This window comes from Schistocerca americana, chromosome 1, assembly GCF_021461395.2.
Source record: "Schistocerca americana isolate TAMUIC-IGC-003095 chromosome 1, iqSchAmer2.1, whole genome shotgun sequence".
Taxonomy (NCBI): Eukaryota; Metazoa; Arthropoda; class Insecta; order Orthoptera; family Acrididae; genus Schistocerca; species Schistocerca americana.
The window spans coordinates 639,089,727-639,103,239 of NC_060119.1; the positions used below are offsets into that span (position 1 = coordinate 639,089,727).

General features: G+C 43.3%; 1 protein-coding gene across 1 annotated transcript in view; it reads left to right on the forward strand.

Moving 5' to 3' along the window:
* Positions 1 to 13,513, forward strand: part of LOC124607652 — a 653,970-nt gene that overhangs the window by 524,892 nt on the left and 115,565 nt on the right. Inside the window, exon 7 of the mRNA XM_047139922.1 lies at positions 2,397 to 2,442. Within this exon, the coding sequence (XP_046995878.1) occupies positions 2,427 to 2,442 (16 nt within the window). The 5' untranslated portion in view covers positions 2,397 to 2,426. The remainder of the gene's footprint in view (positions 1 to 2,396; positions 2,443 to 13,513) is intronic.

Consider the following 13,513-nt stretch of genomic DNA (forward strand, 5'->3'; position numbering starts at 1 on the left):
CCTTCTCTACAATTCTGGAGGAAAAAACTATATTACCCGTTATTATTTGTTGGTGCATAAGTTCGTAGCGTTTTTGTTCTGCATGTTGGTATTCCGATTGCTGGTGGTTTATTTATCAGTTGTCACTTTTTTTTGTAATTCACTATTTCTTTTTGAGTTTATATATTGTTATTTTGTCATTTGAAGATAGTGAGTGGAACTGTGGATGGTAAAAAATGGAGTGCCAAGTGGAGAAATCAGAACATATCTGATACATTCTTCTGTTTGAGTTCAGTAGAGCTGTGACAGCAGTGGAGACTGCCAAAAACATTTGCGCCGTGTATGGGGTAATGCCATTGGACAGAGCACGGCAAGAAAATAATTGTCTCGTTTTAAGGAGGATTGTTTTTCCATCAGCGACTCTCCACGTTCAGGAAGACCTTCGGGGCTTGATAAGGGTAATTTAAACGCATTAATTCACAGTGAATGAGGTCAGTGTAGTCGAGAACTGGCAAAGGTGGCGGAATTGTGATCATTGCGACATTCGCATGCAGTGGCGAAGTTTCAAAGGTTGGGTGTGTAGTACCGCGTGCTCTGAGGCAAAATCACAAAAATCAGTGAGTGGCCATACTTGTATCTGCATCTCTACTTGCTCCTCATTAGTGGTTCGTTAACAGCACCGACCATTCGTATCCTTTATCGTTACTGGTGACGAGAAAGGGTGTTTTTTTGGTAACATAAGGAAAAGAAAAGAATGGTTGAGCCCAAACAAAGTAGCAACTGTCCGTACAAAGACCTGCGCAGGTCCACAAAAGATAATCTTATGCATGTGGTAGAAAAGCGACAGTGTAATGTGCTATGAACTGCTTTCTCGAGGTGTAACTATCGCTGCTGACATTTATTGTCAACAACTGAGATGTCTTGCAGATGCAGTGCGAGAATAACGACCAGGAAGACTGTGTGGAAAGATACTACTTCACGATAATGCCCGCCGGCATTCTGCTAGACTGACAAAAAGCACGACATAGAAGTTGGGTTGGGACGTCATTCAAATGGTTCATATGGCTTTAAGTACTATGGGACTTAACATCTGAGGTCATCAGGCCCCTAGAACTTAGTACTACTTAAACCTAACTACCTTAAGGACATCACACACATCCATGCCCGAGGCAGGATTCGAACCTGCGAGTGTAGCAGCACCGCGGTTCCAGACTGAAACGCCTCGAACTGCTCAGCTACAGCGGGGAAGTCATTCCTCGCCCACCTTATTCACCTCATCTTGCGCCCTCAGATTTTCTATGGAATAACCTTCATAGAATATCCTTTCCGGGTGAAAATGCGCTCAAACATGCCTCGACGAGTTCTTCGTCTCAAAACCATGTGATTTCTGCAGTCGCGGAATCGAATAGTTGCCCCAGCGTTGGCAGACTGTTGTAAATAATGGAGGAGGTTGTATTATTGATGACTCAAGTCTCTGTTATGTTTATCTGATGTGTTTATTAAAGGTACGGAAAAACGCTACGAACTTCTGCACCAACCAAATAAAACTGTCAGTGCCTCTAGTCTAGCACATGCCTATTGAACCTGTCAAATGTAAACTCACATTTTGTCTGTATTGAAATTAGTATTACAGAGTCCCCCATACGCACAAAGATCGTACCACCCCCAGTAGCATGGTGCACAGCGAAGTGCTTTGCATTCAGAGGAACGTCGTGAGGATACTTTTGCTTCCACTGAATCATAACGGCATCAAAATCCGACCCTATAATTAAAAAAAAAGTCTTGATACCTCTTCTTTGATGTTGCCGTGTTGTTGGCCGCAATTCGGGCGCTTGACTGTGGTGGCCCATCACTGTACCATCGCGTCGGCTTCCAGATGCGTTTTTATCGGTCTGGAGTTCCGAGTAAAGAACGTTGCTGTCAGTGCAGAACGCAGCACAGGGATCGCGTGCGCTTTGCCACACTCTGGTTCCTCTAACCTACCAGAGTATGAGAATCACTCTCGTTCACAACAACTTTTATCTTTTGAATAATTACAGTTAACCGCAGATAACCTCTCTGGCGTATGGCCTGTGCGTCTGACATCGGGCAGTTAAACAAAAAGAAAACAAAGCAAGATAACTCAGGCGTAATCTGTAAATAAATGGGTGTCGTGGAGGATGCCTTACGTAATTAGCATACTTGCCGGCCCCTTGCTGTGCAATAAGTCTCATAACTAGTTAAACCAAATTAACACGTTTACCAATATTCCAAGCGCCCTGCCGTCAACGGTTCTTTTCTCTGAATAAAACAATATTTAAGAATAAGAATTCTATTCTAATTGTACTTAAGTCTCACACGAGAAATCAGAGGAACCTAAGCAAACTCCTGAAGTGTCATTTTATTTCAGAGTTCTCTCATTATTTTTTTGTTTACAGGTACGGAGGAGTCAAGGACAATAGTTGCAGATGACGCTCATTAACGGTAGGTGTTTTCAAACATTTTTTATAGTTTATAGATGACAGGTTAGCCAAATGAAACATAATGTTAGTGGGTGATCTTTCACTTCAGATGACCTTGAAATTCGGTTTCATAAGCATGAACGGTATAGCTGCTGTGAGTCACACGTAAAGATTTCACAGCAAAAAACATCGCTCTTAATTAGACTCTTACAGTTCTCCGATTGAAGTTAATGAGACACATTCAGTATGAATATTTCACGTGTGGAAGTTCGTCTGCTGGTAATGTTTTAAGGTTTCCTGATTAATTTAAAAATTAAGATATATTGACTTAGTCTTCGGGTAATTGCAAACTATTATTAGGGCCGTACGTAGTGGCTGTTCTTAACATATCAAGTTAAAACTGGTTTTGAAAAATAAATTACAAATTCGGACTGCAAATTTTAGTTTTCTAAAGTGCCACTAACGAAAGTGTTGTTTTCTTTACTGTACTTTCATTCGTTCTAGCCCAGCATTGCTTTCATGGATGACCATCCTGTAGCTCACAATGTTAGTGTACGTACTGGAAACCCTCTTCCGTGTTTATAGGGAACAAACACCAACTATCAAGACAAAGATTTCTTACATAAAGCGGGACACAGCGTACTATAAAATGGTCATTCTTTTCTGTGACCTACAACGTCCTCTACAAGGCGTCAGTCACGAGAATAGGGTGTCAACTAGAATCCGGCATATAAAAGTGCCAAGTCGGATTTAGGAAGTAAGATCATGTGCAGAAGAGATACTGTCTTTCCCAGACACCAACCAAACTGGGCCTGGACAAGCCTTGTATCTTTGAAAGCGCTGCTTACCCATCTGACGTCCAAAGTGAATGCAGAGGAGAACTGTCAGAGAACATGGTGTCAGAACTGGTGTTAGATGAGGAGACAGCCTATTCCCAATTCCCTGCGACTGTCTGGGGGGAGAAAGCTAATCGTGAACGGACGAAGACACAGATGACTCTGGACTGACAATTGGTCAAATGGCTTAAATGGCTCTGTGCACCATGGGACTTAAATTCTGAGGTCATCTCTCCCCTAGAACTTAGAACTACTTAAACCTAACTAACCTAAGGACATCACACACATCCAGGCCCGAGGCAGATTTCGAACCTGCGACCGTAGCGGTCGCGCAGTTCCTGACTGTAGCGCCTAGAACCGCTCGGCCACCCCGGTCTGTCGATAATTGGTCATTAAAAGAACAAATTACTAGTCAGTTATCTAGTCTTCGCAGATGACCTCACACTCTTAGCGTCGATCGTAGAAGACATTATTTGCCACTTCTCCTCTCATAACAATATAAGAATTAAAGCAGACTGAAGAGATCACCACAACGAGACAGCGTTAATCACAGAGTTGGTCCAGACAAATCCATTAGCTAACACAATAATATGGAAAATAAGCTGTTTCACTTTCCTTGGAGAATCGATGAATACGGAAATCTAGGAAGATATGACCACGAATTATAGGTGCACCGAACTTGAGTGAGCCTAACATCTCTTTATGAACGTTTACAGGTATAATTCCCTTTCGCTCAACTTAAAACTCCAGAAGAACTGAGGAAGCTAGAACTAAAGGATAGAGAGATTCTGAGCAAAAATCATTGGCCCCATCAAAGGAGGTGTCAAACACAACATGGATTCTATCAACATTTATAAGAGAGCATTAGAACAGCTGTGAGGAACAGGAGGTTAATCTTCTACAGTTGTGGTCATTCTGGACAACTGGAGACTTACGGCAAGGTTCTCCAGCTCTGTGTCTTGAGGAAAGTGACCATGGTCAAGTGGATAAGACTACGTAACTTGCAAACACCTTGAGCAGCTTTAAATTGACCTTAACGAAGTACACGATGGAGGTCAGTACAGAATGCTTACCAGAGTTTTTGGTTCTTTCCGGTCACTAACAGTAGTAACCGTGGGTCTGGGAATTGGAGGGAAATGGGTTAAGGAACAGAAAATCCCCCATAGCTCCAGGATGAGAGAGTATTGGGCTAAGAGAAAAGCTTGGTAGAATTACGAACTACATGGTCCGGTATAGGCTTAAATAGGAGTGAATGAAAACTAGTCCCCGTTTTCCCACGTATCTGAATGTTGGGGACACTGGATCACGTTGGCCAAATGTTTTTTTCTTTGTCTTTTTTTTCCTAGCTTGTAATCTCCATTGATCTCTTTATGTAGAAACGTTGCTATATTGTTTCAGCACATTTCCAACTAAGTAATAAAGGTTTACCACTGTTTGCCTATTTATAAAAAATATTTAGGGCAGTAATATCACCTGGGCCAACCTGCCCTACCCATGGGGCAGCTGGTGAAAGCTGACCCATATGATTTTATCATTTAATTTACTTACGATATAGATTATTTAACTGAAAATATATCGACTTTAATACTCACAAGTTTATTTTAAAACAAATTCCTGCAGCTTTATCATAGAAACTACAATAATAAACTGTGTTATCAATGTTATAATAAGTGTTTGACAGACAAGTATGTCCAAAATTTTTATCAGTCATCGTCTGAATGCCTGATAGGACCGTCACAGTTCAGACAACCATAAAAAAGTCAGTTCACATAATTTTTAACAGGTAAGAGATGTGCCCATCGCTTACAACTTGTGCAATGAATCCATTCATTACCTGGATTGCTGTGAGGAAATGGTTTAAGAAACGTAAGACACAGGGCATCCTCATCCTCATCTTGAAGAGTCTTCTTAGTAAGCCTACTTTCTTCCTGCGCTTATTTGAGGAGTTTTATCATGTCATTTAGTTTGACCACCGCCATTCTGCAGACAAAAGGTTTTGAAGCAGAGCATCCATTTTTCTCTTCAAGTGTTTTCTTTTCTGTCCACGGTGTCTTGTTATTCGCGTCCTGTCGCTGCTAATCTCATAGTTGCTTCAAAAACAATCCCTTTCTCAGTTTTCTTTTTATAATTTCGAACTATCCTAAACTTGAAACGGCAGAATGTCGTTGAGTAAAAGCTATAATCTAAGGTACATGTAGATTTGAAACTTGAAAATATATGTCATTCAGTTTCCCATAAGTAATAATTTCACAATTTGTATTACGCTCGTTTTAATTGAATACTTGAACACAGTTCTTGGGTTTGGGAAGAAAAAAAGAAAACTCCGCATTGATGTTACCGGTTCAAAATCAATGCAGTACGCAATTAAAAAATAACGTTGCGCATGATCTAGACTTTGACTACGTTGTGCCTGTTACAGTTAATAAGATTATATAGTTACAAAACGCCCGCATCTCGTGGTCGTGCGGTATCGTTCTCGCTTCCCACGCCCGGGTTCCCGGGTTCGATTCCCGGCGGGGTCAGGGATTTTCTCTGCCTCGTGATGGCTGGGTGTTGTGTGATGTCCTTAGGTTAGTTAGGTTTAAGTAGTTCTAAGTTCTAGGGGACTTATGACCACAGCAGTTGAGTCCCATAGTGCTCAGAGCCATTTGAACCATTTTAAACACTTATTGCGTATACAGTGTCAAAATAATCCCTAATATATGGACTTTAGTCGCTGTAGATCCTTCTTTGGTAAGAGCATTGCCTTGGAGTACACAACAAAATATCTCGAGCAAGCAAAATTTACATTCACTGACAAGAAAACATAAAATACGTGCCCATCTTCGCTCGACAATTTAAATTAGCGCATGCGCCCGAATCAAGTATTCGTGTGGCTCGTGGTTATCAGCCGTAGGTTATAATAATATGCACACAGTATGTAACAGTCGAATCGCAAAACGCCAACTAACGTTAAGAACTTGTTAGGAGTGCAGCTTCCTGTTCCGTAACAAACAAAAGAGACAGTAATACCAAGTTGGGTCACATTAATGTAACCACCTGTTCGAAGTCTGAATAGTCACCACCTTTTGCGATGCGAGACGAGCCGTAGGAGAGTAAGTCAGGTTCTGAAAGATACCGACAGAGATGTGGAGCCATGCCGACTCCAGCGCCGTGGTTTCTCGGTTGAGGATTCAAAGCGCTAACAACCCGATCGAGGTGGTTCCACATATTGTCGTTTACGTTTTAATCCGGGGACTCTGGTGGCCAGGGGAGTAAGGTGAGCTAATCCTGGCGCTCTTCGAATCACGCACGAACACTGCGAGCTATTTGCAACGTACTGTACGTAAATGCTGTCGTGCCGAGGAAAAACGAATAGCATGTTGGGGTGGACATGGTCCCCAAGGGTAGATGCGTACTTGTGTTGATCTATTGTGCCTTTCAGAATGACGAAATCAACCAGGGTTTAAAGAACAATATAATAATTCCAATCCCAAAGAAAGCAGGTGTTGACAGATGTCAAAATTACCGAACTATCAGTTTAATAAGTCACAGATGCAAAATACTAACGCGAATTCTTTACAGACGAATGGAAAAACTGATAGAAGCCGACCTCGGGGAAGATCTGTTTGGATCCCGTAGAAATGTTGGAACACATGAGGCAATACTGACCCTACGACTTACCTTAGAAAATAGATTAAGGAAAGGTAAACCAGCATAATATGCACTATTGGGCAACGGAAAATCCACGATGGCTGCGACAAGTGGAACATCAGCGACCTTGGCGGGATAATGTATGGTGCGGCATTATGGCAGGAAGGATAATTGGCCCCCATTTTATCGATGGCAATCTAAATGGTGCTATGTGTGCTGATTTCCTACGTAATGTTCTACCGATGTTACTGCAAGATGTTTCACTGCATGACAGAATGGCGATGTACTTCCAACATGATGGACGTCCAGCACATAGCTCGCATGCGGTTGAAGCGGTATTAAATAGCATATTTCATGACAGGTGGATTGGTCGTCGAAGCACCATACCATGGCCCGCACGTTCACCAGATCTGACGTGCCCGGATTTCTTTCTGTGGGGAAAGTTGAAGGATATTTGCTATCGTGATCCACCTACAACGCCTGACAATATACGTCAGCGCATTGTCAATGCATGTGCGAACATTACGGAAGGCGAACTACTCGCTGTTGAGAAGAATGTCGTTACACGTATTGCCAAATGCACTGAGGTTGACGGACATAATTTTCAGCAATTATTGCATTAATGTGGTATTTACAGGTAATCACGCTGTAACAGAATGCGTTCTCAGAAATAATTAGTTCACAAAGGTACATGTATCACATTGGAACAACCGAAATAAAATGTTCAAACGTACCTACGTTCTGTATTTCAATTTAAAAAACCTACCTGTTACCAACTGTTCGTCTAAAATTGTGAGCCATACGTTTGTGACTATTACAGCGTCATCTATCACAAAGTGGAAAAAGTGGTCCAACTAAAACATTCATATTTCTTCACTTACTACACGAATATGTAATAAAAAATGGGGGTTCCTATTTAAAAAAAACGCAGTTGATATCCGTTTAACCTATGGCAGCGCCATCTAGCGCGCCAACCATAGCGACAACTGGTTTCCCCCTTCAAGCTAGACAAGTTTCGTTCTTTGTAGTTTTTTCGTTTGACGCTTATTTCGTGAGATATTTGGCCCGGTCACGATCAGTGGACCACCCTGTATATTCATCTCAAATGCGGTATATATCTGTAGCAACGGATATGAAATTACATTTAGGCTGCTATAATGCCGTACAACGCAAAGCGTAGAAGAAAAATTGCATTAAAACATTTAGTAAATATATGTGATCGTGTGTGTTTTCTATTCAGTTTGATCTACAAATACTGTCCTGTCGGTTTGACAGCATGACATTCATAAACTTTTGGAGAAAAAAAAAATAGAAAGTACAAATTTAAATTAGCTGACATTTGTGTGTGCAAGATACAGTTTCCTATAGCAGAAGCACAAGATCACGCGAGATTGCCCTAGAAGGCTGAAGGTAGACGGGAACAAATGAAATTAATACGGTAAAAGAAGAAAATGCCACCTTCTTTTAATACATTCATTACTGTGCTCCCCAGTATGGGAAAAAACACTTTCATTCTGAATCTGCTCATATACTTGCTTCTTTTTTACGACCAACTATAGCTTTTTTACTTACAAGGGTAGTAATCGTAACTAAATTGAATATATTATTTTTATGTACATAAATATTGAACTGTTTAAATATATTTGAATTTTATAATTGTTTAACATTGCGAGGAATAAACTAAACCCCCAATCAGAGCGGCGTACTTTACGTACCCTCCACCGCTTGTGCTGCTACCTGCCGTCTGTGAGTGGTTATTGCGGTTTTACATCGAACGCAGGCGATGGTCACAGTAATGTGACTAGACCGTGTATTTTAATATGTGCTTGATTTTGCTTACTTAGGGGCAAGTAGCGACGCCACTGCAGCATGTGAGAGGTAGGATATTGCATTGTTTGTCTGCCAGTGCTGAAAACACATGAACGGGCGGGACTCGTCAAACTGCACAATGCATTTAAAGATAATTACAAGTATTGTTACTAATAAGTTATTCATCCGCTCATACAGGCAACAGAACAACACTTCGTCAGACAAATACAGTGCCACAACTTTGGGGTTGGTGAGGGCGGCACGAATCTGCAACAGAGCAGTCGACACGAAGTGTTCGAATGCTGCCAAATTCTGATGATCACTGCTTGGGGGCCTCAGGCCAACTTACTGCACCGTTACTACAGCTAGTCTTTTGGTGGCTCATAAGATACTACACTCCTGGAAATTGAAATAAGAACACCGTGAATTCATTGTCCCAGGAAGGGGAAACTTTATTGACACATTCCTGGGGTCACATACATCACATGATCACACTGACAGAACCACAGGCACATAGACACAGGCAACAGAGCATGCACAATGTCGGCACTAGTACAGTGTATATCCACCTTTCGCAGCAATGCAGGCTGCTATTCTCCCATGGAGACGATCGTAGAGATGCTGGATGTAGTCCTGTGGAACGGCTTGCCATGCCATTTCCACCTGGCGCCTCAGTTGGACCAGCGTTCGTGCTGGACGTGCAGACCGCGTGAGACGCCGCTTCATCCAGTCCCAAACATGCTCAATGGGGGACAGATCTGGAGATCTTGCTGGCCAGGGTAGTTGACTTACATCTTCTAGAGCACGTTGGGTGGCACGGGATACATGCGGACGTGCACTGTCCTGTTGGAACAGCAAGTTCCCATGCCGGTCTAGGAATGGTAGAACGATGGGTTCGATGACGGTTTGGATGTACCGTGCACTATTCAGTGTCCCCTCGACGATCACCAGTGGTGTACGGCCAGTGTAGGAGATCGCTCCCCACACCATGATGCCGGGTGTTGGCCCTGTGTGCCTCGGTCGTATGCAGTCCTGATTGTGGCGCTCACCTGCACGGCGCCAAACACGCATACGACCATCATTGGCACCAAGGCAGAAGCGACTCTCATCGCTGAAGACGACACGTCTCCATTCGTCCCTCCATTCACGCCTGTCGCGACACCACTGGAGGCGGGCTGCACGATGTTGGGGCGTGAGCGGAAGACGGCCTAACGGTGTGCGGGACCGTAGCCCAGCTTCATGGAGACGGTTGCGAATGGTCCTCGCCGATACCCCAGGAGCAACAGTGTCCCTAATTTGCTGGGAAGTGGCGGTGCGGTCCCCTACGGCACTGCGTAGGATCCTACGATCTTGGCGTGCATCCGTGCGTCGCTGCGGTCCGGTCCCAGGTCGACGGGCACGTGCACCTTCCGCCGACCACTGGCGACAACATCGATGTACTGTGGAGACCTCACGCCCCACGTGTTGAGCAATTCGGCGGTACGTCCACCCGGCCTCCCGCATGCCCACTATACGCCCTCGCTCAAAGTCCGTCAACTGCACATACGGTTCACGTCCACGCTGTCGCGGCATGCTACCAGTGTTAAAGACTGCGATGGAGCTCCGTATGCCACGGCAAATTGGCTGACACTGACGGCGACGGTGCACAAATGCTGCGCAGCTAGCGCCATTCGACGGCCAACACCGCAGTTCCTGGTGTGTCCGCTGTGCCGTGCGTGTGATCATTGCTTGTACAGCCCTCTCGCAGTGTCGGGAGCAAGTATGGTGGGTCTGACACACCGGTGTCAATGTGTTCTTTTTTCCATTTCCAGGAGTGTAGTTTATGCAGGTTACCAGTTAATAATAAGATTGATACATACGCAGCCCAAGGTGCCGCCCCAAAATGTCAATATTGGCCCTTGAGCATGCAAGTTTGACGACCACAGATCTAAATGCGTTTGTGGAAAGACGACGGTATTGTCTAACGCCAGTTTAACGAAATAGAAGCAACTGGAAATCGTGGTGCTGTGCCAGTGTGTTCCGGTGTCCCCTACGACAGAGTCAGCAGTTTAACTGATGCAGAACAAGACAGTCGACCACTCAACTGCAAAGTTTAGAACACAACTAAGCCTTCAAGCTCTGTCAGCGCCTTTAAATTTGTGTTTTCTATCCGTTTTGATTTACAAATGCTACAGGAGAAGTACAAGATAGCCCTAGAAGGCTGAAGGTAGACAGGAATAAATAAAATTGATACGGTAAAAGTAGAAAATACCACCTTCTTTTAATACATTCATCGCTATGGGATAAAAGCTTTCATTCTAAATCTGCTCATATACTTTCTCTTTTTTACGACCATCTATAGCTTTTTTACTTACAAGGGTAATAATCGTAACGAAACTGAATATATTACTTTTATGCACATAAATATTGAACTGTTTAGATATATTTCAATTTTATAATTGTTTAACATCGTGAGTAATAAAATAAAATGATGAAAAAAATATTGGTAACAGTAGGGCTCAAGCTTGGTTCAACGCATTACAAGTCACCTTGGCCAACTACTTTTTTATGTCATTTCGTTTCTTATTGTTTGTTGCATTTGTTCAGTGCAGATGTCCCCTGACACCTGCGATGTTCGTTGTTGATCCATTCACACAGTATGCTTACGAGGGTAGTTTGAAAAGTTGTTGGAAAGAAATAGAAAAAAGTACTTACATCATGAAACTTTTTTTATTTTTCAATGTTGTCTCCTTGTAGATTAATGCACTTGGTCCAACGATGTTCCAGTGCCTTGATCCCACCTTGAAAATGAGTTTCCTCCAGGCCTGCAAAATAGTTGTAAACTCCGGCTATCAATTTTCCTTTTGAAGTGAATCTTCGGCCACCAAGAAAAATTTGCAGATGGAGGTCTGACAGTGCCATATCAGGTGAATAAGGTGGGTGTGGCAAAAAAAAAAAAAAAAGGTTCAAATGGCTCTGAGCACTATGGGACTTGACATGTGTGGTCATCAGTCCCCTAGAACTTAGAACTACTTAAACCTAACTAACCTAAGGACATCACACACATCCATGCCCGAGGCAGGATTCGAACCTGCAACTGTAGCAGCCGCGCGGTTCTGGACTGAGCGGCTAGAACCGCTAGACCACCGCGGCCGGCGGTGTGGCAACAGTTCATACCTTAGTTCGTGTAATTTTGCCAAGGCGACGGCACATGTGTGCGGTTGCGCATTGTCTTGATGGAAGATGACTTTCTTACTTGCTAATCCTGGCCTTTTTCCGTGTATCTTTTGCTGCAATTTGTCCAGGAGGTTGGCATAGTATTGTCCAGAAATTGTTTGCCCAGTGGGAAGGTAATCTACAAACAGAATTCCCTTCGCATCCCAGAACATTGATGCCATGGCCTTTCCCACCAAAGGAATTGTCTTTGCTTTCTTTAATGGCGGAGAATCAGCATGTTTCCACTGTTTTGACAGTTTTTTTGTCCCTGGGGAATAGTGCACCCAAGTTTCATCTTTGGTCACAAACTGGCACAACAAATCTTATTCGTTTCTACTAAAACAGGCCAAACATTGTTCCTGTATGTCCATTCTCATGCGTGTTTGACCCAGCGTCAAGAGCTGCGGCACCCATCTTGCAGATAATTTTCTCATTTCCAATTCTTCAGTTAAAATATGATATACCCTTTCAGATGACGTCTGGCAACCATGAGCAATTTAACACACTTTGAATCTGTGATCCACCATGACCATTTTGGGCACTTTTGCAATTATTTCTGGCTGACCACTGCACAGAGCTCTACCGACCAAATTTAAATTCATTTGTCCACTTGACAACAGCTGAATATGAAGGAGCACAATCCCCCAGTGTATTCTGGAAATCGGCATGAATGTGCTTTGCTTTCATACCTTTCTTTACGAACTTCTTAATCACTGCGCGAATATCGATTTTTTTCCATATTCGCAAATCACTACGCGGGAACAATAACAGAGCCAAATCACCCCCACAGTCTCTTCCAGGAGCAGGGAAGTGGCACGTGTTTACAGGCAACAGTCCAATGAATATCACATGAACAACTCGTTGCGCTAGCGCTGACCTCTCGTGGTGATTCCGAGAACTTTTCAAACCACCTTCGTATAACAAAGGGCCGCTAACCCTCTGACCGAACCGCTGAGCTTCAATGCCGGCATCTGTTTGCTCACAGAACCTTTACTTCAGCCACTCCTAATAAACCCCATGTACTCTAAGCTTGCACACATGCAATTCGTAAGAAAAAATGATGAACTGGTACTGTGAACAACGGTGCCCTGTGCCGGTAGCGATGATGTCACATCAGAGATGTGGAGTCGAAAATAGACAGCTGCAGCACCTCTCTCATTTGATCGTAGTGGGGCTGACCATCATTTCAGCACTCGATACTGGTTTCTAGTTATTACGGCATAGAAAGGTGTAATTTTAGTGTGATTTATGGCTTGCATACGAAGAGAAATGGCATAATTTTAGTGCGACGGCTCAAGTATGCTGTAGCACATTAGCAAATGGTAACTGGCCGACATTGGGCAGTGATGAGCAACACTCGAGATGTTTTAAGGAGCGATGCCACTAGAAAGTGAATGATTGAAAACAACTGATTTGTAGTGCTGAATCACGCTGTAGTCTGAGGCACTCTGATGGAAGGTTTTGGGTTTGGCAAATGCCTGCAGAAAGTTACCTGCCATCAAGTGAAGTATGTAGGAGAAGTTGGTTCGGTGAAGGGCTGTTTGTCACAGGGTGTAGTCTCTTCCTTGTGCTTAAGAAAAGTAAATGCTAAAGGATATGAACAGTATTTCAAGGAGGTAC